The sequence below is a fragment of the Thermobia domestica genome, chromosome 4 (assembly GCF_964235325.1).
Source record: "Thermobia domestica chromosome 4, izTheDome1.hap1.1, whole genome shotgun sequence".
Taxonomy (NCBI): Eukaryota; Metazoa; Arthropoda; class Insecta; order Zygentoma; family Lepismatidae; genus Thermobia; species Thermobia domestica.
The window spans coordinates 15,312,312-15,340,282 of NC_137457.1; the positions used below are offsets into that span (position 1 = coordinate 15,312,312).

The 27,971-nt window shown below is 37.5% G+C and overlaps 1 protein-coding gene across 3 annotated transcripts in view; it reads left to right on the forward strand.

Moving 5' to 3' along the window:
* Window positions 1-27,971, forward strand: part of LOC145683252 (uncharacterized) — a 107,080-nt gene that overhangs the window by 61,610 nt on the left and 17,499 nt on the right. For all 3 annotated transcript variants that reach the window (XM_081754625.1, XM_081754624.1, XM_081754623.1), the window contains exon 9: window positions 20,824-20,919. In XM_081754625.1, the coding sequence (XP_081610751.1) occupies window positions 20,824-20,919 (96 nt within the window). The remainder of the gene's footprint in view (window positions 1-20,823; window positions 20,920-27,971) is intronic.

A 27,971-nucleotide genomic window follows, 5' to 3' on the forward strand; every position in this document is an offset into this window, starting at 1 on the left:
GTAACATTTATTCCGGGAATCTCGAAATCTTTTTCTGTATCCGCACTTTCAGTTCTTCAGTTGTGTTGGGCGTTGGTTGCTAATACATAAAATTCTTCAGATAATCCCACAAGTAAAAATTGCAAATGCTTAAGTCTGGTGATCGTGCTGGCCATTCGATGTCATCTTTTCTGGATATAAGGCATCGAGGGGAAAGTAGACTGAAAACATCCATCATGGCTCAAGCACTGAAAACAGTGATTCAAGACTCCTTGATCACTCGCCCCCATGGTGTCAATACTCACGTTCAACAGGATGGGGCCACAAGACATATTCCAAGAAAATGTTTTGCGTCTATTTCTTCGTGGATATCGAGCCGCAGTGGGTCAGTGGTAGAGCTTTCACATCTGGTGCTTGGGGTCCCGGGTTCGATCTTAGCACCCACCAAATGAACTTTGTGGTGGACAAACATAGTGTGGGTGGGTTTTCTCAAGGTTCTCCCGTTTCCTCCCACTTTCTTCATTTCATTCATTACTCATCATTACCGTCTCCTTTAGCCGAACCGGCATAACCGTAGGACGTAAAACTCAAAGATTTCATTTCATTTTTCATTTTCTCCGTGGATGTCTCATCTCCAGATAAAGTAACGTCGAAGTTTCGGATTTTCCTTGAGGTTTTCCCGTTTCCTCCCACTTTTTTCATACCGCCATTTCGTTCATTCTCATCATCACCGTCTCTTAACTTACACTTCATAACGTCGGCCCATACAATATATTAAATTTAGTTTTTTTTCTCTTCCAAACTCTTCAAAACACTAAACTATCTCCTAGATATGTAATATTTTTATTAAAATTTTCAAGTAGTTCGTAATCTCACATGCAAACTACAATACACTTGCACCAGCTCACATAATTTTTGAAACAACAGGTAATTTCATTTCCAATTGAAGATACTCTAGTCGCAGAAAGTAACGCCTTATCTAGGATCAAGAGAGTCTGATGGATCATTTTGAGAGTTTTCCGTATAAACCACCAAATTTATACAAGCTAAGACTGAAAAATAAGATACACCCCGGTGTATTAATCGATTTTACCAGTTACGACGTTCAAGAAAAAAATACATTTATGCTCTGGTGGGAGCACAGTACTCGATTTTGTTTCTACTAATACAATGATAGTACACGTCAAACCATGAGAGTACACAAGAAACAATCTCCATATATTTAGCACCTTCAAAATTACAGAAGAACATATAACGATAGGAGTGCTTGGGCCCTACCACAGTAGTAAGTTAAATTACATGAAATCTTTCAGTGTAATGTCTACGATTTATGCCCTTTAGGCTAAGAGAGACGGATCATCAGGGCAAGTGTCATGAGGGAAGGAGCGATGGAATGAGAAGGTGCGAGGAAAGGACCCGAGAAAAGCCACAGACGTGATGTTGTCCATCACAAACTTACTTGGCCGGGATCGAACCATGGACTCAACGCACCATAGGTAAGCGCTCAACCACTGAGCCACCTTGCTGCCCACCAGAAAACTGAAAGGTTAAGAAAAATAGGAACTTCAGTTGAAAAAAGATAAGTTGGGTTTGGATCATAACGAAAGGACTGTCCCGAGAAAATCAGAACGTCTGGTAACCATAATGATGACGTTTAGGCTGCCTTCACACTAGGATCTTGTGAGCCGCTCATGTGAACCTGTAGTGTAAAGGCATTGTATACTTCTAAGCCTTTCGAAAGATCATCATACCAAAATGGCAGTCAGGCTAGAGCCAGAAGAAGCTGTAGCTTTAATCTTAGCTATAAATTGCAAGCAAAAAATATAGAATAATGTGGATTCATCCTATAAATCGATCAAGGCTGAAAAACTGTTCATTTTACAGATTGTTTCTAAACTGAGAGAAGATGGAAGAAATTTTATCAAATAAGCCTACTTCATGATGACTATATCTTCGCTTGACGAAGTGTATAATAGTATAAAGTGCGGACTTGATCAGAGTAACACCAACGTGAGAAAATTTTCAACATCAGATATATATATATATATATATATATATATATATATATATATATATATATATATATATATATATATATATATATATACACTTTTCTCAATTGCAACTTAGTTCACGCACGTGTGAAGGTCTCTCATAAGACTTCGTGTTATTTTCTCCCCTCCAGCAATCTTCTCGAGCCAGCTACTGGCGAGGTGATCTTCATAGCAGCTCAGAGCCGTGGCTCAATTGCACCGAAGCGTGTGTGTGAAGGGGTACATTTAAGAGAATGTGAAGCTAGCAGCTGCAGCTCACGCGAGCGACTCACAATATCCTAGTGTGAAGGCTAGCTTAGTTTTAGCTGAGCGATTTGGTAGACTAAAATTCCCTATAAAATTCGTGCGGGCGCTTAAACCTTTGAATCCGTCCTGAATTTAATCCCTAGCCTATGTGAAGAACAGTAAGTGCCACAGAAAGCTTAAGTATTGTAGAGCCTTCTGTCTTATGTTCCCTGTTGTAGATTCCGCGTGGCTCATATCGCTTTGAATGCGTCGTAAATGTTAAAACTACGAGCTTTAAGTGTTCATTTATTCTGAAAACGTGCAACTCGAATGCAGGTGGAATGAGTCATTTCGATGCTTTACAACCTCATTTTTCGTACGAACAATCTGCAGTAAATTGAACCTTGTATGTCTTACAACGTTTCTTTTATTTTTCTACAATGGAGGATACATGTCGAACAGTGCCTAGCCATTGTTCACTACATAAAAGCCTCTTTTTTTAAGTTTAACAAAAATCACTAAAACACAATTTGGTCTTCGATACAAGAACTTCATAAAATCTTTATGCTTCTAAACGACTGAATAAAGCAGTGTGAAATTTAGCTTTCATAACGATAAAATTGTGTAACAATGCAAACCCACTACTGAAAAGACCTTTTCAACGAAGTAAAAAGACAGTATTGTTTTCGATACATAAAAATATATTATAATGATTTGAAATTACAGAAAATAGTAATTTTTGAAACGTTTTTAATAACATGGTATGTGCATAAAATTACTTAAATCAACTTGAAGTTGGTAGCTACATGCATTGTTCATGTTGCACTTACGTCAGTGAAAACCAGAATGCAAATATTTTCATTATTAGTGTTGCCATAAAGGTGTTTCCTCTCAGAGAATTACACAAATTCTCACTATTGCTCTAATCAAAATGTTCTTCAGTGATGCTAAGGATTTAATATGGAAAAGTTAATACAAAATTATCGAACGAAATAAGAAATGACATTTCTTTCAAGAAGGTAAAACCAATTATTTCTTAAATTGCAAGCTAATTATTTATTCTAATCTTTCTTACATAATCCATGTTTCCAATTTATTAATTTTATGGATTAATATAGGCATTTTCAGATAGTGTTAAGCTAGGAAAAAACGTACGTTAGCTAGTAGCTATAATTTTGGCCAAGGTAACTGTTCAGCAGATAAGGTCCAGAAGTACGTAAAAAAAATACAAAATTTACAGGACAAATGGAGACGCGAGCACTTAGACCTAACATAACCTAACCAAATGTAACCTAACCTACACTAGCCCAATGTTAATAGAAATAAGCGAAATGCTATCATTTTTTCGAAAATTTATGCTGGACCTCTTCACCAACATAATCTAACACAAACTTACCTAACCTATCCTAAACCAACCTAATGTGAACAGAAACTACCGAAATTGTAACTTAAAAAAAAAAAGCTGGACCCCTTCTGCTAAACATTGTTCTGGGCCAATTCTGCATTTAAAATTGCCAATTCCTAGTCATTTGTGTCTTTTGCTAGTAGAATACTTTTTCTAATCAAAACAAATCGAAAATTATTAAGGAAAATACAATAAAGTATTGTTTCTTATTTTTCTACTCCTCATCTCGCCGTAGTACTTAAAATATTACTCCACAATCTATTTTACATATCATATTTATCATTCTCGCTTACTAGCACAGTCTCACAGTAAATCGGAATTCTGAAATTTTCAGCGTCTTATAGCTAATTTCAAAGAGAATTTTGAGGTGATTTTGAGTTTAACGTACCGTTCAGCAGCCAGGCTATATGAGACGTGGACCTACTGATTAACGTGGAATCCGAACTGCATGAGCTCCCACCGGGAATCGAACCCGGGTCCCCCACGCCAAAGGCGCGTACGCTAACCGACGCTAATCGCTTAGCCATGGATGAGCTCAAAGAGAATTTTGAGTGTATGTTCAGCGTAGACAATCTACTGATAGTATTGTGGCAGAGGGTGAGTCTCCAAACTTTTTAGCCTAAGGGCCTCCATGAATTCTCCACTAACTCCCAAGGGACAAGACCTAGCAAGCTCATAATACTAACAAACTGCGAACTGCGTGATCGTTCGTCTCAAAGATTCAAGTATTTTTGAATATGTTCTATGCACCAAGGACGCGTGGTATAAGTAGGGTAGAACCGAGAATTGGACAGTTCCGAATTTTTAATTCGGAGCGACAAGTGTTTCTGAAAAGCGACATATAATGCGACTAGTGTGTTTTATGACTATAGTTTCTTAGTGAAAATACAATGTATTTAAATGTGAGTAGATAAAACCAGTGTATTCTATTTATTCAGAACCCCGCCTTCTAATGGTAAGCAGGGATTTATTTGTAGCCAGGGAAACCTGGGAATTTCCCCCCTTCTAAATTTTGACTTCCCTGCCTCTAGGTTTAATTCAGCCTTCCCAGCCTGGGAAGATATTTTCTCCGTTTCTTAAGCTATAAACTCTTTTGAAATGCAATGATTCAACTTCATGTTTTAGTAGCGATTCTTTATTTTTTTCAGTATGTTTATGTTGTTGTTTATGTCGCGAGCTATGTTGGTCTTGTTTATAAAATTGCTTTCTGAAGAATTGTTCATAGAATAGCTTCCAGTTCCTTCTGCAGAGTGTGAGAGAGGCTTTTCCAGCTTGGACTTACAGTATACTGACGCTAGAAACCATTTATCTGTAAAAAAAAACCCTCAAATCTCTTCTTTCCATAAACGTTAATGGGCCAGAGATTACTTCTTTCAATGCAGAAAAGTATGCCTTCAGCTGGATAAAAAATGGACATCATACCAACAAGCCAACTGAAAAAGATGGTATCCGATGTAAACCAACCTCCTATTGCTTCACTATTCTAAAGTGAGGTACGCTGTGAAAGTAATGTTAATTTCCAAAGACAGTGTTAGATAACACGCCATAAGTCGTGCCTCAGCTTAACTCAGGGTGAAATTGGCAGTCAATCCTTTCTTGTGATTTTCTTGCAAAAACTGTAAATATTGTAGGCTACAATGGCTGTTTCAATTTCGAGAGTAAAAGTGAAAGAAAATGTATTTTTTTTCCTAGGTAGCATCATATTGGTAATTGTTTAATAGATGCTCATGATTCTTCGGAGACCAGATTACAGTCTTTGTCCAATTCTGGATTCGTTTTAATACCAGTATGTTTTGTTGACCAGAAGTTTACTTTCAGCAGAACAGTGCTACGGTCACACACCCCTGAATCTAATTTTATTAAGTAAAAGGAGCAAGTGCAAAAACTCATTCATGATATGACGAATGACATTTAATACCGCCTTTCCCCTTCTATTTAATAAAATCAGGTTCAAGTGTATGTGCACCTATCACTGTTCTGCCCAAAGTAAACTCTTACCTTTTATCATATTTATTGTTTGGGCGAGGAATTTGGTTTGAAAGACCAAATTAGAACGGATTAAAGAATTATTTGTCATAACAAAACTGTTTTACGTAGGAGTGTGACACTTGTTACGACAAGTTGTGCAGATTGCAATGTAACTATAGGGCTTTTACTGGATGCTGCACACTTGTCTTCAGCAGTAGGACGAAAAGTAGCAAGATAATACATGTAAACTAATTTACCTAACTAAATCTTATCTAACGTACCTAACCGTATTTATCATAAAATTGTTTTTAAAAAGGTAAAAAAGGCAAAGAACTTCGGGACCGCCTATCAAACTAGTACCATAATTTTAAAATAGATAGGTTTAAAAATAACTTGTCCCAACCCGACTGAAAAGTTGTTCTGTTATACGGAGCACAATCTTGCATAAACATTCCCCCCTTCTACAAAATCCACAAATAAATCACTGATGGTAAGGTAGGTGCAGATAAATACGCCATGTTAAGCGTATTGGATTTTTTATGGCCTTAATTTTCATGAAACAGAAAGAACAAGACATGTGCGTTGCAGAGTAGCCTTTTCCGCGTGTAGAAAAAAAAATGTGGCAATGATGCGACTCACTTCTATTTTGTACCAAAGGTAAAAGAAAAGTGTTATAAAGTGGCGTGATTACCAACACGTGCAGGTAATTATGCCAAGTCTAGGATACTACTAAAAACCTGTAATAAATCTTGGAACTACTTACATCGTCTATATCAGGGCTGTCCAAATGGCGGCCCGCCAAACCAATTTCTGTGGCCCACAAAGCTTTCATGATTTACGATTGTTATAACTAATAATATTTTAATTTATATTCATTCATTCTTTTAATGTTTCCACTCTTCTTTCAGAATAAGGCATCCATTTAGCGCTTCTATACAACAAGAAGGCGCGGGCATCCACGGCAACACTGGAGTCGGTAATGTAATCGTTGCTGAAAGGGACGATTACTTCAATGAACGAATATATATTTGATCTAGCTTTTCAAATCAGACCCTTTCTTCCTCGAACTTTGCCTAGAAGCCATAGCGCGCAAGAAATACACCACTTCTTGTGATAAACACAATTTAGCATACTTTCCAAGTTGCAATCGTCTGACATTAGATCTTGAAAATGAAGCATTTAATTTTTCTGAGTTCTGTGGAGATTTCGAAAGTACGACGAAAGGATTTAATGCGAGATTCTCAGATTTTGACAAACTAAAAACGATATTGCATTATTTACTAATCCATTACAATAGACATTGAAGAACAACCTCCAAACTTACAGCTCGAACTTTGTGACCTTCAGGCTGACCCATTCATTCAGACAAGAACAAAGAAAGGAGTAGATTTTTCAGGCTACTTTCTAACAAACGTTTCCCTAACATTTGTGAGTTGTGTCGGAAAATAGTGTCAATGTTTGGTAGTACTTATCTGTGTGAAAGTGCATTTTCTACCATGAAAATTGTAAAGAATCGCTCCAGAAGCTGCCTTAGAGATTCTTCTCTTTTACGTCTTCTGTGGGTTACATCTTTTACAACAAGAGGAGTGGATGTAGATACCCCAGCACTTGTAAACGCTGGTAGTCATCCTCATTAGTCACATTGAGTAGGTATGTAATATTTCAAATATATTTTTTAATATCTTTCTTTTGTAATGTATTATTATTATTATTATTATTATTATTATTATTATTATTATTATTATTATTATTATTATTATTATTATTATTATTATTTGCGGCCCTCCACCTTACTAGTAAAGACGGTTATGGCCCTCAGGCTCATTATAATTGGACACCACTGGTCTATATTATACGAAGTCAAATATTACTACACAACATGGCTGAAGCAAAAAATAGAATAATCAAAGTGCAAGATGAAGATAAAATGTAAAAACGATCTTCTGCAAAGTTGAAATGAAGCTCCTAACCCGAAAGTTTTAGTCCATAAGAAGATAAACAAACAGTGTCACTGTACAGTCACTTAAAAAAAACTACATCGATATTACATGGAACATGTGGGACAAATGAAAAATCTTTGTCTTCTACAGTCAGTCCTGCACAAGCCCTAGCGTATTTTGCTGCACTATGCTTGGTATTAATTTAGTAGCCATGGAATCACAAATACTGAAATTACACTTACAAAACAAAGTATTCCTGGACAGACACGAAATAAGGCGTACATTGCTGTAAACAATCGGCAATATTCTGAGTTAGCACGGCACTAATAATGGATTGTTATATGTATTGAAATAATAACTGTCCTTCCACGGAACCTTCCCGAAGCAAACAACAGTGCACGGCGTGGCGGTCTCAGCGCTGTCTCTCGGAGTATTCCAAGACCGTAGCATATATTGAGGGCGCATTTTAACGGATTTCGTCGGAAACGTCCCAGCAGTGAACACTTGGCGTATTTAGCTGCACTGGCGTATATACCTGCAGTTACCTAATTAATTAGATTTATTTTTATTTGAAGTTATGTACCTTTTTTTTCTGGATTTGTATAAATATGGAAAAGAAAGATAGTGAGTGTAGAACATTTAAAGAACAATGTTGATACCAACATTTCGTTATTGCGTCAAGTAATAACAATAAGGCAATAGGTGTAATTTTCAATGAAACAATAATCAGTCCTCAAGGAATACACGTCATTATGAGGCTAAACATTTTCAAAGTTTTTTAAAAATTATAAGAAGCGTATTGTTAGAACAATATAGAGAGTTAAAATCTCAGCAATTGTTGTTAAGGAAGCAGTTGAACAATGAGTTGATTTTGAGTTGAACGTCCTGTTCAGCAGCGAGGCTATATGAGATGTGGACCTACTGACTTTTGGAATCCGAACCACATGAGCTCCCGCCGGGAATCGAACCCGGGTCTCCCACTCCAAAAGCAGCTGAACAAAAAGCAGTAACTCAATTGCTAGTTTCCGCCTGGGAGATTCAATAGCGAAACATAGGAAACCATTTACTGACGGCGAATTAATCAAGGATTGCATAATTGCTGCAGCAGCAAAAATGTGTCCTCAAAAAGTTAATTTATTTACAAACATCAATGTGTCAACAAATACCATGGCTCGTAGAGTAGACGATATTTCAGAAAATACCTCAATTGTGTGACAATAATCGGCTCAGATTGATTCTCTTTCTCTTTGGATGAGCCAACAGATATTGCAGATACTGCTTAGGTGTTACTTTTTATTAGAGATATAGATAAAAATTATGAAGTGTATAAAGAGCTTTTTTAACATTCATAGCGTTCACGGGACGACCACTACAGAAGGTATTTTAAAGGAGTTGAAATATTCCAAGTAATTTTTCACTCTTTTACCTTTCCTTCTTTTTTTTCCTTCTGAATTTGGCGCCCCCTTGCTTCGGCACCTGCGGCCTTCGCCCCGCTCGACCCCCAATCCACGACACAGCACTGATGCTGGCATAGTAGCGACATACACGGGCCGGGCTTGGGCGGGCCGACTCTGTTATTTCTTTGGGCCGAGCCGGGCTTGGGCGGGTCGACACTGATTTCTCTTCAGGTCGGGCCAGGCTAGGGACGATTAATTGCAATTCTTTAATAATTATTGACTTTCGTTAAACGATAATTGGAATAAAGCCAAACGTTAAAGAAGTGTGCCCGTGAAAAATGTTACAAAGAATGCAATAGCTATTTACAGTTTGTGTTGCTTAGCGGTTCCACTTTCACTGTAGAGGATTGCAGGCATTGCGCGGTAAATTAAACTCTGACCTTGACCTTCACTGAATCCAAAATATGACAAGAAGGGGTGGGAAAGTTTTGCCTGTCGCTAAACAATATTGCCTATCTTCACTTTATGCTAACAGTAAAAATCAATTGAGTTAGATTTTTGTTACAAGAAATGGAGTTTTTGTTCTCTCGATGACAGGCAAAGTTCTAGGAGGCAATGGTACCTACTGATGTGAGGTGGAAAATTTTCCGCTATATTTTTCCGGAAAATTTTCCGTTCTAAAAGAATATCAGTAATCAAGTAACAATTCCTCAGTAATCATAAAATTGATTGAATTCATGTATAGAAATGTTAAAAAGTGAAAGATCGTTTAAAGAATCTGAAAACTTTCATGGCTCAGACAATTTTCGGTACTATGTAGGAACAAACGAAACAATTTTTCATGAATCGAAATATTTTCTGTCTTGTATGGAAAAATTGAAGAACTTTTTATGAGTCGGAAAATTTTAATCATTTTGAAGCAAAAAGTAAAACAACTTTTTGTGAATCGGAAAGTTTTATTGCTCTATAGAAATAAGTGAAAGGAATTTTCATGAATCGTGAAATTTTCATTACGGTGTAGAAACAAGTGAAAAAACTTTTCATAACCCGGACAATTTTGGATATTATGTATAGTGATGTTAGGTGGCAAATTTTCCACTATATTTAACTGCACATTGAGCTAAAAAAATGAATTTCTGTAGAGGAAAGTTAGTCAGCAATAAATTATAATTTTCCAATTAGCTTTCGGGAACCGGAAAATTTTCTAATATTTCAAGTTGGGAAGTAAAAGTGTACATAGTGCTTCTCTCTCTCCCCGTCTCTGCGAGCTTCTTCGTTGCTAAGCGGTTAGCATATGCGTCTTTGGCATGGGAGACCTGCTTCGATTCCCGAAGGGAACTCATATGGTTCGGATTCCACGTTAATCAGTTGGTCCCGTCTCATATAGCCTCGCTGCTGAAAGGCACGTTAAACTCAAAATCAACTCAATTCAACTCTCTCTCTCTCTCTCTCTCTCTCTCGCTCTCTCTCTGTGTGTGTGTGTGTGTGTATGTAAGTATGTATGTGTGTATGTAAAGTGCCGAGAACATACATCGAGTTCGTAAAGTACAAATATCCCATTCTGTACCAACGATTTAACATTTAAATTTATTAAAAGTGATGAATATTTTCCGATTCGTGAAAACATACTTCACTTATTTGTACATCGTTGGTTAGCCGTAAACTTTATTGGTAATAAATATTGTCTTAAAAAGTTTCATGAAGTGAAAATCTAACGATTCTTCATTTCTTCAAAAATGTTTCAAAAACTTCAATGCGTTCTTCCCTCAGAATCCACTTTGATTATATTTCGTCAGTTTAATACGTGTAAGACGAAGTTTTCTCATAGCTTTACTACTTTTCTAGATTTACGTACTGCAACATTTATAAATAAGTAGATATAATATAAAGTGCCTACTTTAAATTTTTTGACTACCCAAAATTCGAGTTTAAGTAACTCATGAAAACAAATACTGACCATTTTCTGGAAATAAACATTTAATTATTCATACATTCATTCAGAAGAGAAAGTGAAATACAACTAATAAGGAAGCTGGTTTGTGTAGTTGTTCTTCCAATAAAATAATAAAAGAAACGTAAAAAGCTGCACTATTAGCGCTGCATTCTAAAAGCAACGAGTAATTTCATTTTAATTTACAAAATAAAAAACATATTTCTTTTTATATATGTATGTACTTGTTCTATCGAATCGTCATTGTTTTCAATACATTTTTATACATAATAATGGTAGTTTGGTGGTTTTACAATACAAATATAAGATGTTGATTATACAAAATTCCATTATTAAAATTATGATTTACGAGTGTTAAACACAATAAAATCAAAGCATTTCTTCTTATTTTCTGTTACAAAAATATTCTTCATAAGGAAATTTTATGTAGTTATTCTATTACATAGGCAGGCCTATATGTGAAGAAACAGTGGCATTTTCTGTTTTTCAAATAATTGATAAATTCACAAAGGTTTGTCTTCGATTTCTTGTTAAATTTTAAATATTGGAATGGGATATTTGTTATCTATGAACTCGATGTATGTTCTATGCACTTCACACACACATACATACACACACACACACACACACACACACAGAGAGAGAGAGGGGGGGCAGATAGAGATAGAAACCTGTCTAAATTTTTACTTCCCAACTTGAAATATTAGAAAATTTTCTGGTTCCCGAAAGCTAATTGGAAAATTATATTTTGTTGCTGTCTAATTTTCCTCTACAGGGATTGAATTTTATATCTCAATGTGCATTTAAATATAGTGGAAAATTTTCCACCTAACATCACTATACATAATATCCAAAACTGTCCGCCTTATGAAAGTTTTTCCACTTGTTTCTACATCGCAATGAAAATTTTCAGATTCATGAAAATTCTTTCACTTGTTTCTACAGAGCAATAAAACTTTCCGATTCACAAAAAGTTGTTTCACTTTTTGCTTCAAAATGATGAAAGTTTTTCGACTCATAAAAAGTTTTTCAATTTTTCCATAGAAGACAGAAAATATTTCGATTCATGAAAAATTGTTTCCCTTGTTCCTTGTTGAAAATTGTCTGAGCCATGAAAATTTTCAGATTCTTTAAACAATCTTTCACTTTTTAACAATTTGTTTAGAACGGAAAATTTTCTGGAAAAATATAGAAGAAAATTTTCAACCTTACATCACGGTTAAACAACAATGTAGGAATAAGTTGAGTATGTTTTTATGAATCGGAAAATTTTCCGGAAAATTTTCATCACTGATGGTACACACCTGATCACAAAAAGCTGGAAACTCGTTCAGAAACTAAGTCCGAAAAAGTGAGCCTAGATCCGTCACAATTCCCGCAGATCTATACACAAGGAATCACATGTTCCCGCCGTTCTTTATATAGACACTAGCTGCAAACCGTATTGTCATCCGAGCGATGTAAAACTGTAAAAACAAATTCAAACTACTTATTTCTGAGATTAATATTGATTGCACACTTCATGCACAGTTCCAATATGCAAAATCAACCATTATCTTAAGTAGAAATTGCTGAAAACGACAGAAAATGGATATTTAAACCTCCAAGTAGGAACCTGTGCTTGGAGCGACTCTATTATCAATATTATAACACAATCTTCTGTAAGTTGTGTCTGTGGTCAAGCGGGTTTAGTACTGCTACTGACATTTCTGAAACAAAGGGCGACGGTTTGAGCCTCCGTGCGGAAAGTTAAAGTTTTTCTTCTTTTTTTTTTAAATATATGAGAACTTTTTTTATAAATATAAATTTCTACTGTGAAGTGATTTGAAGCACATTATCCGACGAACTGTCACTTTTCAAATCCCTGTCACATTTACTAGCCCGCCATGTCCATAATTCATATACGAAAACACTAAAATGAGAAATGTGAACACAGTTGAATACCTAAAACCACACGTCAAACATGAAAATTATTCATATATATATTTCAGGGGGCTTTGCTAACTTCATTATTGGAAATGTGAATATTCTATAAGATATTTCATTCACTTCACAATATTTTATTTGAATAAACATAAAATTTCGGGGTGGAGTGGGATCAAGCGCGGAAGTCCCCTAAAATACACACACACACACACACATATATATATATATATATATATATATATATATATATATATATATATATATATATATATATATGCATGCTTGTTTTTTTTTTTTTTTTTTTTTTTGCATTACAAAAACTTAGGGTACCTCATAATCTGGATTCTTATAAAGCAATTTGAACAATTATTTAGAAAATATGTACTGCTTAAGATCGGATTGAATCGCAATGCCAGTAATCTGTAATATCTTACATTTGTATTTATTTACATTGACTGTATACTTGTTTTATACTGTATAGCATGAATATTAGCTGCTACATAAGAAAATTATCTATAATTGAATTTAAGTAGGAAATCGATATAGTTATTATAAGAAGAAGCTTGTGAAAATGAAGTGTATAATAATGGTTGTATCTGAAATAGATGTTGCGTAGTGGTGTAATTGGTTACCCCGCCTCTTTGGAATACTGGGCTCTTCAAACTGTTCATCCTTAGGGATGCGCAGAGTCGAGTCGAGACAGAATTTTCCTGACAAAATTCGAGCCGAGACACAGCTCTTCCAATAGAAAAATATACATTTGTCGGGTCGAGACATCACTTTTACAGCATATTGTCGAGAGAGACGGCCTCAAATCTTGTCTCGTGCGCATCCCTATCCATCCTACCTAGATTAAATCAATTTTGGATGCGAATATTCAATTTCTTTTAACGATAATTGTAATCTACGATAGAGATTGCAGTAAGATATTGGCTTGAACTGCTTTATACCCACTTAACCTTCGTATACTGCAATTATATCTAATTGTGGCATAAATATTTATTATTATTAGAATGTAAACACTGAAGAATATATATTAACATACAATGGGGAAAAACTCAATGCTCGTAGTAATTAACAAATTGGTTGCAAGTTTATTTAAAATTAACACTCTTGAAATCTAAATCACCATTATTACCGTAGAAAGAAAGCAAGAGAACCGTTTTGTTAATTTGGACATATTATAAGAGATTGAGGAATGTGTATGTAATCGAACAGAATATATGAAACTAAATGGAATGGCATGTGGAACCGAATTTGAAAGAGGATAGGATATGTAAATGAAACATGAAAGAAAGCAATGGTTAACAGCAGTAATCACTACTTACAGCAGATGAGTGAAATCTACCCCCCCCCCCAGAAAAAAGTTCAACAATTCTGAAACATAAGGGGGTCACATTTTCTTCGTTTCCTGACAAAATTGAAAAATGGATTTTGCATATTCTTCGTCTATACCCCTTCAATATAGTTAGCTAACAAACCAAGTACGGTCGACTGACTAGACGTCAAGTGAGTGACGCAGACGTGGTGTTGAAGCTTCTGGTAGGTCCTATTTTAGGTCAGTGAAATTTCTTTATACGTATGAGAAAGCTCTTTAACTCCATACTAAAGGCGTGTCGTATGATTTATTCAAATCGTCAGGTATTCGGACAACCGTGAGCCCAATTCGTTTTGCTTCACTGCTCACAAGTTTAACTTATTCTTACTTTTTCACGGAAACACAAACTGTTTTAATGCTCATTTTATTATGGGTGAAATGTACAATTCTGCAAGTAATAAAATTTTACATGTCCATCTCCGAGATTCGATCCCTCGTCCTTTGGCTCACTATCGAAGTGGAAGATGGTCTATACACCAATCGAAAGCACTAATGACACCTATTACGAAACTGTCATAAAACTTTCCCGAATGCGTATACTGTGTGAGTTACATTGATATACAGGGTGTCCAGAAAATCCGTTGCCAACCCTAAAAATCGCAAACAGTAAGACAGATGCCAAAATAGGAAAACACGTGTTTGATCATTTTAAAAGTACAACGTATCAAAGCAAAAACTGTTGTCCCAGGACCACCCGCAGGGTCCCAAGCAGGGTCCAACTAAAAATTTGCAAATGGTGACGAGGTCAAGTAGCGTATCGTTGGAAAGCTGTTGGGAAATGAACGAAGACGAAACAAGTCTCTACTCTCTAAAATTCGCATTTGCAAAATGGTAGCCGGTTAAAATGTCAGTAAAAACGTCATTGTAAAGTCTATGGCCACTCTCATAAATCTGAAATGGTGCGACAGATGTCAAAACATGAAACTACGTGAGTCATCATTTCGAAAATAGTATGATTGAAAGTAAAAATATTTGTCACAGGGTCCCAGGCAGGATTCTACTCAACTTTTTCAAATTTCAATGGGGTCAAATAGAATTTTGTTTGAAAGCTGTTGTTAAATGAAACAACTACATGTGTATGGAAGTAGTCATTCACTGTGCATGTAAAATGAACTACGATTTAGCACTTTTGTCAAACACAAATGTTCAGAAAATCAGTTTCAGTCTTTATTCAAACCATTTCCGATGCTATCTGATACAATATTTGGTGAAAATAGAAAAGCTTACAATTAAACAAGCATATGACTCGCACCGTACATGCATATGGACCAATAATATTGTCGTGGTAAGTTGAATATTAAAATGCTTATAACTCAAATTCAAAGTTAGCACATTTGCGGTTTTGGTATTGGATCGACGATTTGTTGAACGCTGTCTGTTATGCAGTAGTAGGGTTGTAGTAGGGGAACATTAACCAAGGTGCAATTTCATATCCAGAAACACCTAATAATAGTACGTTAGCAGTATTATTTGTTATTACTCTACGCGTACAAATATCCGAGTTCTTCCATATGCGAGAGTCGTGCATAGAGCCAGGCCAAATGGCATCTACGCTAGCAAATGTATCTCTTGCATCAGAGGTGGCCTGCACATTAATACTTGCAACCCATTTTTGATTTATATATTCATCCCCATGGATTTTCGGCTTCTTTATTACTACATGTGTGCAATTTACTACACCAATAGAATCCGGGAATGTATACCGTTTGGACCATTCATTCTTAGCTTTCTGAAGAGCAGCAGTTGTTCTAGGAAACAGTATCCATAATTTTGCTTTCTGCTGATTGCCTGTGCAACTTCCCAGAAGACATTTGGCGCGGTAGGCTAAGTAACGCCAGTATCTTCTGCAGTGTCGTGCCGTGGAAAATCAGAGCTCGGGGTGAGAGTATACGGTAGAGACCTGCACGGGCCGGGCTTGGGCGGGCCGACTCTGTTATTTCTTTGGGCCGGGCCGGGCTTGGGCGGGCCGACACTGTTATTTCTTTGGGCCGGGCCGGGCTTGGGCTGGCCGACACTGATTTCTCTTCAGGTCGGGCCGGGGAATTGCAATTCTTTAATAATTATTGACTTTCGTTAAACGATAATTGGAATCATGCCAAACGTTGAAGAAGTGTGTCCGTGAAAAATGTTACAAAGGATGCAATAGCTATTTACAGTTTATGTTGCTTAGCGGCTCCACTTTCACTAGAGAGGATTGCAGGCATTATGCGGTAAATTGAGCTCTGACCTTGGCCTTCACTGAACTCAAAATATAAAAATAAGGGGTGGGAATGTTTTGCCTGTCGCTAAACAATATTTCCATCTTTACTTTATGCTAAAAATCAATTTAGATTTTTGTTACAGGGAATGGAGTTTTTATTCCCTCGGTGACAGGCAAAGTTCTAGGAGGCAGTGGTACCATTCGGGAGGCAAGCGTCAAGTTGTGAACCAGAGTTTAGAAAATGTTTCTGAGGGTTACGTCAAATTTACTAGGGCCTACTAAATTTTGAGAAAGATTCGGACTCGAACTAATTTTTTAAAAAAATTATCGGGCCGGGGTCGGGCCAAAAATTTTAAAATTTATCGGGCCCGCCCTGGCTTGGGCCAAGAATTTTGAAAAACTTATCGGGCCGGGCCGGGCTCGGGCCGAAAATCTCCAAAACTTTTCAGGCCCGGGCTGGGACGGGCCTAGGTACGTTCGGGCTGGATTAGGCTCGGGCCAAAAAATTCGGCCCGTGCAGGTCTCTAGTATACGGTGGCATCCCCGTACTAAATTTTCCATTTCTTTCTCTCTTTTCTTTTTTCCTCCCGAATTTCGCGCCCACTTACTTAGGAGCCCGGGGCCGTTGCCCCGCTCACCCCCTCCCGGCACGGTACTGATCTGCAACACCCACCTGAAGATCAGGATCTCCTAAGTACATCCAAAAAATTTTCATCTTTTCATAATTCGTCAGAGCACCACTTCGTGTTTCAGTTGATTCGGTAAAGAAGTATTGCACAAGCCATTTAACATTTCCCTTCTTAAATCTGTACAATTCTTTATAGTTAAGAGCATCAGAGTCCCTTCGCAATTTATACTCTTTACATTTTGTTTCTGTAATCACCATAAACTCGACCATTTCGCTATTAACAAATTTTTTGAGTAAGCTGAGCAAGGTACTGAGGAACCCCCCCAAAAAATCTTAAGCACTTGCTCCAAAAAACGAGCATTTGCCCGATTTTATTTATCCCAAATCTAGAGCATTTGCTCATCAGCCAAGGACAATAAGCATTTGCTCACGAGTAGGTTGAGTAGAATTATTTTTATTTATACGAAACTGAGCATTTGCTCCGAATTTGTGAGTTTTAAGCACTTGCTCACTTTTATTTATACGGCCCATTATGCTGAGTTCTGGAAATCTGTGTATGTTACTTTGTGGGAGGATATATTCATACAAAGAAATTAAAACAGTATTCCAATTATTTTATTCCCATATCAAAATGCAAAACAATGGTCTATATTATTATAAGTGATTGCGTGTTACAGTTTGAAGAATATGTTAGTCTGAAACAATCTGTGTGGATAGGATTAGTTATCATATGATCTACATGCAACTGGTTATACAAGGTGTTTCAAAACAACACCGACAACGTTTAGGAGGTGACTCCTAACATTAAGATAAGACAAAAATTATGGACCAACCTGAGTGTATAAATGCTTTCTTTCGGAGTTATAGGCTGCCAAAAACATTAAAAAATGAAGTTTAAAGCTCAATAGCTTCAACACTATGGGATCTATCTTAGTCCAATTAGGAACTAACATGTGCGCTATCCAAAAATTCATGTTTTAGAATTCTAAGGTACTTTCGCAACAATTATTATAGAAAGAGTTTGGCTATGGACATAATATTTGAAGTACTCACCAACTACATGTATAAAAATTGTTGCGGAAGTACCACATGATTCTGAAACTTTGATATTTGGATAGGGCACATACTAGTTCCTAAGTGAAGTGTTGACCTAACTACGTTAGGTCCCATAGTCTTGGAGCTATGGGCCTTTAAAGTTCATTTTCTCATGTTTTCGGCAGCCTATAACTCCGAAAGGAAGCATGTGTGCACCCAGGTTGGTCTATACTTTTTGTCTTACCATGGTGTCTCTAATCATCTCCCAAATGTTCTCGGTGTTGTTTTGAAACACCCTGTATGTGCACTAGCGTGCGCAGGACATTGGGAATGTGGGTGCCAGATCTAAGGTACCACCATATGGAATGTCGTTCTCCCCCCTTTCCCCTAAGAAAAGATAGCTCATTGCACCCGACGCTGCGTCGGCGACGCACGGCACACATGCAGACGGGAAATAATTTACACGTAATCTCTTCTCAGTTTGTAATGATTCTACATTTAAAAAAAAGTTTGTCTAATGGTGGTGCCAAGGCACCCATGGCACCCACGTTGCGCACGCCTATATGTATGTGTGGAAACTAGAAAGAAAGAAACATATCAATCAATTAATATAAAGTATCAAACATTTTATTAAGTGACGTTATAGGAGATTACATGACCAGAATTCATTATATTATTTTTTAAAAAAACTTTGCTTCGCATAACTGTAAATATATTGTAAGTCACCCTGTATACATGAGAATGAACAACAATAATAGAAGTAACTAATCGCATTAAGAGTCTAGAAAGATGGATGTAAAAAAAGGGCTGGGTTGGCAATACTGATGAAGTTGAGCATGTGCGTGAGTATTCTGTGCTTCCAACAGAGATAAAATCGTCCGAATACGGTTGTGTTGGGTACGTGCGAGTAGGAATAAAGCGAAGTGGCTGTCGTAATACAAGATCCCGCCAAATGTGAAGTGAGACCTGTCATACGATTTCTGAACGCCAAAGAACAGAATACAGCTGCCATCCATGGGGAATTCTTATGTCGTTTACGAACTGACAGTGATGAGTGAAAGGAAAGTCAGGCAATGGTGTAGAGACTGGAAGGGTGTTCAAATGTTCTTAACGATGAGAGTACCGGAAGGTCTCGTGTTCAGACAGAGAATCTGGTGGAACACGTTAAAAAGAGAGTGCGATCCAATTGCCGGTTCACGATAACTAAACCCACGAAAGTTTCCAGGATTGTCTGTGAAAACAATGCATCGAATTGTCGCTGACAAATTGGGTTATCACAAATTGTGTGCAAGGTAGGTGCCAAAAATGCTGACAGACGCTCACAGTAAAGAATGACAGTTCCATGTGATATTTTTGCCCGCTTGGAGGGGGGGATGAGGAAGACCTCTTTTCTCATATAATGTCGACGGATGAAACCTTGATATCGTGCGCCACTGGGAATTCGAAGCAGCAATCAATGCAATGGAGGCACTGTGATTCTCCTAAAGCGAAGAAATCCAAACAAACACTATCAGTTCACAAAATTATTACGATCATGTTTTCGGAAGAAAAGGGTCTGATTCTTGTGGAATTTTCGAAACCAGACGAGTAATTACAGCAGATATGTATAGCCAAACTCTGAATAATCTGCAACGTGCCATCCAAAACTGGCGCAGAGACATGCCATGCTTTGCAATTCTTTTGCTCCATGACAACACCCGTCCACACACAGCTGCTCGTACTGTTGAGACAATGCAAAGATTTCGATGGGAACTATTCAATCATCCCCCTTACAGCCTTGACCATGCCCCCAGTCAATTCTTTAATTTTCTTCACATGAAAAAGGGGCTTGCATCGAAGGGTTTCAACGTGGTGGATAACATCGTCTTCGTGGGTTTGGGGGGGGTCTCCTGTTTCCTCCCACACTCTTCTTCCACCAATTTTGTCATCATCATTCACTTGTCTTAGCCTAAAGTGTAATTTGAGACGTTAAACTGAAGGATTTAATTTAATTTCATCTATGGTCTTAAACCCAACACGTATGAGGGATGGCGTACCTGGGACAGTATACTATCCCGACAAGTGTATAGGGATGCGCACGAGACAAGATTTGGGGCTGTCTCGTCTCGAAAATGTGCTGTAAAAGTGATGTCTTGACTCGAAAAGTGTATATTTTCTATTGGAAGAGCCGTGTCTCGACTCGAATTTTGTCAGGAAAATCCTGTCTCGACTCGTCTCGTGCGCATTCCTAGAGAAGAGTGAAGGAAGGAAGCAGTCTGAGACCTTATGTTAGGTAACATCCCAGCATTTGCCTCGTGTGAACGAGGACAACCCAGGATGAATCTCAATCATAATAGCTGCCCTGAAAAAAGCTGTTACACCTTTTCGACCGAGTATCCCCTCCAGGAACTCGAAACTGGAACCACTCGCACCAAAGACGAGAGAGTTAGATACTACGGTACTTGGGGCCACAGACACGAATTGGAAGCAAATACCCTCGCCTGGTGTAAAATTTGTGGCCAGGTGGTAAAGAAAGCACGCGTTAGCAGTTAGCTACGAACAAAATATATATTTATGTTTTTCTTTCCTTTTATAACTTTAGAAACTAGAAAACTTTTGTATTGTAGGTATTTTCACAGATCATACATACACTATAGAATTATATGTATGTTATATGTTTACCTATGGTATATGTTGTATTATTGTACGTTTTCCTGACACAGAAGTTTCTTAAAACATTTTTTTCTGCATGTAATAGGTTCAACTGAGAAGCCGAAACCAGTTACCCCCATCAGCAGTTCCACAAGCAGTTCTAGGAAAGCAGAAACTACCACTACGAAGAAGCCAAAACCATGTGAGTTGATAATCCTATGACTCTACACGTAAAAACATTTATTTTTAGAAAATGCCTTTACATTGTAATATTGTTAGTCAAAGCTACAAAAAGAAAAGGAATTCTTCTGTCAAATTGTTTTTCGTTCTGATTGGTTACGCTTACTATTAAGGTGAGGGAGAGAAACTCCTATGCAGGGGCGTCATTTAGGGAAGGCAGGAGAGGGCAATTGCTCCCCCCCCCCCAAGAGTTTGAAGAATACATATACTTTAATCGATTGCCTACTAATATACTAGTATAAAACGTGAAGGTCTTATGTGGGTGGTGCTCTCGCCCCCCCCCCCCTTCTGATATGACGCCCCTGCTCTGATATATTCATTACAAATTTCTTTCTAACCACTTTCCCGAGAGTCTTTAAGTTACAGGTAGAGGGCTCCGTAGATATTCTCAGAATCAGCCATATAGGTTTTTGCTTATTTATTTCTTAGTTTCTTTGCAGATTGATGATAAAATTGCGGATATGCGTGAAAAGACGAGATTTCTATTACCATTTTTCTAAACTGAAATCACTATTGAGTGTTTAGCTTTTGAGGAAAATAACTACCAGAGGAAAATAGCGTTTTCTTTGTATCTAGCTTTGGATGTATTCGGCAAGTATTGAGCCTTTAACTGGTTATGACGTATTACTACGTCATGGCATGTATGCAGTGAAAACGGCTACGATGTAGTACTACGTCTTCACTAAAAAGTCACTAATGTTCAGTGGCAATGACGAAGATCTTCTTGAAAACATTTCTTACATTTAAATCAAAAACAAATCAATAGATGACTCTGGATGTCCATAATGTGCAAACGATATTGGCTTTCGGATTAACAGGTGGCACATTGTTACTCGTTAGAAGATCATTGCTGCTGATGTAATAAAAGAAGCAGAAAGTGCATTTCAAAACAGTAGCAACGTCTTGGTGAGGCGGGGACGTCTTTGTAATGCTCTTTCGTTTATTGTTGTGTGCTATTGTTGTTTGTGTGAAACATACATCATTGTTTCATAGTTCTACGGGTTTTATGGCTACGACATAGTACTACATCTGCCACTTAAGAGTACACATTTCCAGAAAACTGTGCCAGTTAAAGGGTTAATAAAGCCTACACTCATCAAAACACTTATGTATTAAAACACTTGTGTACAGTTTCATTGCTTTCATGACATGTTATATTAGGCGCGTTACCCTAGAATTTATTTCGTTTTTCTAGGCTTTAATACTCTATAATAAATATATAATTTAGTGTAGGCCGGCCTTGTTTTTGATCGACATTCTAGTTGTATTTCATTTTTGTGGGACTTCTCAATGATACTACAATATGACCAAACTTAGCTCATTAACAATGGAGATATTAAAAAACCTTGAAGCAATGTGATGATAGCATATCAATTTGATTAGTCAAGTAACAAGAGTTCAATTTCAATCTGCAAAGTTGTATCATACGCGGCCTCTATATAAAGTGAGATCCGAACCACTACTCTGATTGGTATACTAGGTAAGCAACCCCATCGAGGTTGAGGAAGGCGCGCTGGTTCAGTGGTAGAGCGCTCACCTCTGGTGCTTGGGGTCCCGGATTCGATCCCAGACTCCGCCAAGTGAACTTTGTGGTGGACAAACACCGTGTGCGTGGGTTTCCTCGACATTCTTCCGTTTCCTCCCACTTTCTTCATTCCACCATTTCATTCATTACTCATCATCACCGTCACCTTTAGCCTAACCGGCATAACCGTGAGACGTAAAACTCAAAGATTTCATTTCGTTTTTCCCATCGAGGTTGATTTTGGACCACACATAGTCTATACATAACATTGAGGTATAGTTTAGTGTCCCTTATGTGCTGAGCTATATCAGACGTGGATATACAATTTGGCGTGGAATCTCAACCGTTGTATTGGATTGACATTTTGAAGGCTCTCTCATGGAAATCTAATATAGGACAACGTGCACTAGAGGCGTACGCGATAGCCACAAAGCCAGCGGACAGGGCCACGCACAGAGAATAGTCAGTTGGCCAGAAAGTGACATATAGTTTAGTTGTACCCTATAGGCCCATAACTATATCATGTATTAGAATTACGTGCTTGCCTCTCGTGCCGAATAGAGTCATTTCTACACTACAATACTCTGTTCCTTCTTACTTTGAAATAATCAAGAGTATCTGTATCCCTCCACTGTTCAAACACTTGATTGTAGAGATGCAAGGGCTCGGAAAAAAACCGGCTTTTTTGGAAAAAAACTCGGTTTTTTCTGCTTTGCTTTTTTGCTTCGGAAATTTTGGGCTTTTTTCAAAATACTGCTTTAAATTGATAAAACAGACTTTGTATCGCTTCTCTATAACACAAAAAAATCATTTAATTAGTGGTTGATGCTGATAATAATATAAAACATCGAAAATAAACTATGAATTTCGAAAAAATATTTCAAACAATTTTTCTTTAACATATTTACATTATGAATTCCACAGGATTAACCAATGTATATAATAAGAATTTTTTAACCTCCTATATACAAAAGTAAGCAGAATTGGCAAGAACCGTGGTTGTTTTTGAAAATGCCAAAAACCCGTTTTTTGGGTGATGTTTAAACCAGGCTTTTTTAGTTTAAACCAGGCTTTTTTGACTTAGATTTTTTGCTTTATGTATTTATATTACATATTCACAGAAATAGCCTAAGTTTGTTTCGCCTTGATATTATTATGCAACAGCGGGGTTATGCCGGAAGAACTCCCATAAGCTTAAAGAAGTGCGGTCAGTAAATTTCTTAAGTTGAGAATCTCCCGCCCTAGCCATTGGGAAAATCCCGTCATTACTTGAAATGTAAGACAATAACGGGAAAATCCTGTTATTGCTTTGCATGTAAAATTTAAAGGTCAACGTACCATAATCAGTACGCTAAAACTGAGGTATTAAATTACAAATTTAGTACCGGTACGTAGATATCATTGAAAGTCCAATCCAAGCTAATGTTGGAAGTTACGTAGGCAATCGATAAATTTTGCCAATTTCTATCAATATATTTAAGCAATATTGGCTTCTTTATAAAACAACACGCATTTAGGCATGTAGAAATATAGAATTTGGTTTGTTTCGTATATTTAGGCTTAACATCCTTACGAAATACCGAGGTTATCAAGGAGAAGACTTTCGCTTCAACTGACATCCGAACCGCTACTTGGGTTACGCATGAAAGAAGGATTGTGGTTCGACCGAGAATTGAACATGGGACACCTTGATTAAAAGGTGAAAGGGAAATAAAACTATTGCAGGTGGTTTGATATCTGGAAACGTCACCATGAAGTTCACACGATTCGTATTTTTCATTCTTTTTATTTTTGTGGTTTAAACCAGTTATTAAAAAAAAAGTTGGTGTAAATCAGCCAACCCTAAAAGTAAACACTTCTTTTTAAAGAATACACAAATAACTAGCAAAATAGTATGTAGTATTTTTACTTCAAAATATTCCATACCCTCTTTTTGAAACAAAATAAAATTAAAATAAAACATAAGAGAAATACTTAGATTTATATGATACACTTAAAGACTGCACATCTAGAGCTTTTGGTTCTGTATATTCTTGAAATTCTACAGTTAAGTTTTATAGAACCACCATCACAGTTTATCCAATCCTCAAGTTTTCTGAATTTTTAACAAGAGGGATTCAACATATCATTACGGAACTCCCTCCCCCCCCAAAAAAAAAAGACTACGGAATATATTTAAGTTAAGCTAAATACAACTGCACAACAAACATGACTGAGTGATTAGTTTTTGCGCTTCTATCGGGAAGTCCGGGATTCAACCAGCATTCGACCATTCTGACAAAGTTTTTCTTCATTCCATCTGTGAATGTAGAAATATCGTAGTGCGTGTACTGTGAGTTGGGCGACTTCCTTTTTTATTGTTTTTAAATCGTTATTATTACTAATTACCAGCAGTGACGGTTTTGCGAAGGTTAGGGGGGCGGTCTTTCGGACTGAAGCCCGTTCCCCAAAGTTACGGAATGTCTGCAACAAACGAAATATCTATTATTTATGCCTTTACTCATAAACTTTAAGCTCCCGTCAAATAAAAATTACGAATGTTTAAAAAAACTAAACATTAGTAAGAAACCCTTCCCAAAATACTTTTCTAAATCCGCCACTGATTCTCAGTATAAAATGATTTTTAAAGTTGTATCCGGAAGATTATTGCTAAACATATAAACGAAACGAAATATTAGTTATGCCTGTACTCATAAACTTCAAGCACTTCCCAAATAAAATTAGGACTTTTTAGGAAACGAAACAATCAGAAAAAACCCTCCTAAAGTACTTTTCTAAATCCGCTACTGATTATTTGTATAAATTGGTATTCAAGGTTGTGTCCGGAAAATTATTGCTAAATCACTTCACAGCTACAGTATAACAGAAATGTGGAAGTACGGTTTGACGGATATATTGAAAAACGTACGCTTTTACGGATAAATAGAAAAACGGGCAAGTTTAACTTTTGCGCTAGAAGCTACAGTACTAAAAGCTCTTAGAAATGAAACACGGATGACAAACTAGAGAAGAAAAAAGATGTCGATAACTCAAAAGTTAAAATAAAGTTAAATAGCCTCTAAAATTACCCTCAAATACTACATTCTTCATGTTAGCTTTAATTCGTAGAACATGTGCTCCATCCATCTTGATGGTGAATTTCAGAGCGAAATATCACATTCAGGTCATGGAATTCTTATCTAACTATAGAATATACTATAAGAAAGCTATTTAGATAGAAAAATCATGAAGTTGAAAAAAGCCAAAATTTCCAAAATTCTCGTTTTTTTCCCAAAAAAGCCGGCTTTTTATGTGAAAAAAACCATCGATTCAAAAAAGCCGGCTTTTTTTGCATCTCTACTTGATTGTTTAGTGACAATTTGCTCTACATCCTCTAGTTCCTTTCTCTAGTTCCTCTACATTCTCTAGTTCCTTTTTAGGTGGGGCAAACGATACCATGCTTTCTGATTAGGCTGTATCATTTAGAGAACATGCTTCAGAAGATCGGCAATAAATGTAGTTGATTCCCTCATTACGTAATTTCTATCGTCTTATCGTATCCCATTACAGTGTTTTAGTTCCATGCTCTTTTTAAGTAATAAAAGTATAATTTCAAATACGAACCTCTTCTCGTGAGAGTATATGCGTCAATAATTCAGTAGCAAATCAGCGTACTTTAGTTATATGTGGTTTTGTTTACAGTCGTTTAGAAGTAAGGTGGAACAGACAATAGTTACATTCATCATATTTATTATAGAATGGTTATGTAGATTAAGTCAGCGGGTAGACAACGGGTTTCTGCTCTGTACAAACATCGCAACTCAATAAGAGCCAAGGATGGGTGAAGGGTTCACTAAAACAAAACAACTCTTGGCAGTAAGTGAGTACTCATGTACGAGGTTCTGCGATATTTCAATCAACTATCGTCAATACTCAAAAGGAAATAGGAATACGATCCCCCACTCCATCAACTGTTTATTGATAACAGAAAGGTCTATGAATCAGAAGGAAATATTTTACAACATTCTTACTAAATTTGGTATTCCAAAAAATTTAGTTACATTAACCGAGATATGTTTAAACAATGAGTTGAGTTGATTTTGAGTTTAACGTGCCTTTTCAGCAGCGAGGCTATATGAGACGTGGACCTACTGATTAACGTGGAATCCGAACTATATGAGCTCGCGCCGAGAATCGAACCAGGGCCTCCCACGCCCAAGGCGCGTACGCTAACCGCTTAGCTACGGAGGAGCTCTATGTTTAAATAAATCCCAAAGGAAAATTAGAGTAAGAAAATTCTTGTACTCGAGCTTTCACGTCGAGAATGTCCTGAAACAAGGAGATACGTTGTCGCCACAATTCAATTTTTCTTCTCAACTACGTTGAAAGGGGAACCAAAGATAACATGCAAGGCCTACATCTGAATGGTAATCACCAGATTATGGCGTAGACTAATGATGTAAATCTAATAGGAGATGATATAGGGACAATAGAAAGGAATGAAACCTTTATTAAACATTTATAGGGACATGAGTTTCGAAGTAAATACAGAGAAAACTAAATACATGGAAATCCGTTGTGACTATAATACTATAAATTTTGGGATTCCATGTCAGAAGGGCCCGGACAAAAGGGCGAGGACAGAAAGGCCCGAGTCAAAACGGCCCCGCGTCAAAAGGGCCCGGGTCAAAAGGGCCCCGCGTCAAAAGGGCCCCGGTCAAAAGGGCCCTGCGTCAAAAGGGCCCCGCGTCAAAAGGGCCCGGGTCAAAAGGGCCCCGCGTCAAAAGGGCCCGGGTCAAAAGGGCTCCGCGACAAAAGAGCCCGGGTCAAAAGGGCCCCGCGTCAAAACGGCCCCGCGTCAAAAGTGCCCGGGTCAAAAGGGCCCCGCGTCAAAACGGCCCGGGTCAAAAGGGCCCCGGTCAAAAGGGCCCGGGTCAAAAGGGCCCTGCGTCAAAAGGGCCTTGCGTCAAAACTGCCCGGGTCAAAAGGGCCCTTCGACAAAAGGGCCCAGGTCAAAAGGGCACCGCAACAAAAGGGCTTGAGTCTAAAGGGCCTCTCCCTCAAAACGGCCCCGCGAGAAAAGGGCCCGAGTCAAAAGAGCCTCATGTCAAAAGGGTCCCGCGAAAAAGGGCTTGAGTGGAAAGAGCCCGGGTAGAAATAGTTCCACGGCCAGAAAGCCTGAAATCAAAACAGAAGTGGAAATCAAAGATGCACGAGTGGATAGTGCCACCTTAGTAAGTAGAAGTGATTGTCTAATAGAAGGGAGAATATCAGTGGTTATTAGAGACAAAAAGGAAACTTGAATGGTGATCTTAATTTTGTTTGGTTGATGTTTGTTCTGCAACAATCCCTATCGCTTAAGTCGTTTCTCGATGAAAGTTTGCTTTCAACCGCGTCTCTCTGAGTTTGTAGACGTGGAAGACCCGGGTTCGATTCCCGGCGGGATCTCATGTGGTTCGAATTCCACGTTAATCAGTAGGTCCACATCTCATACAGCCTCGCTGCTGAAA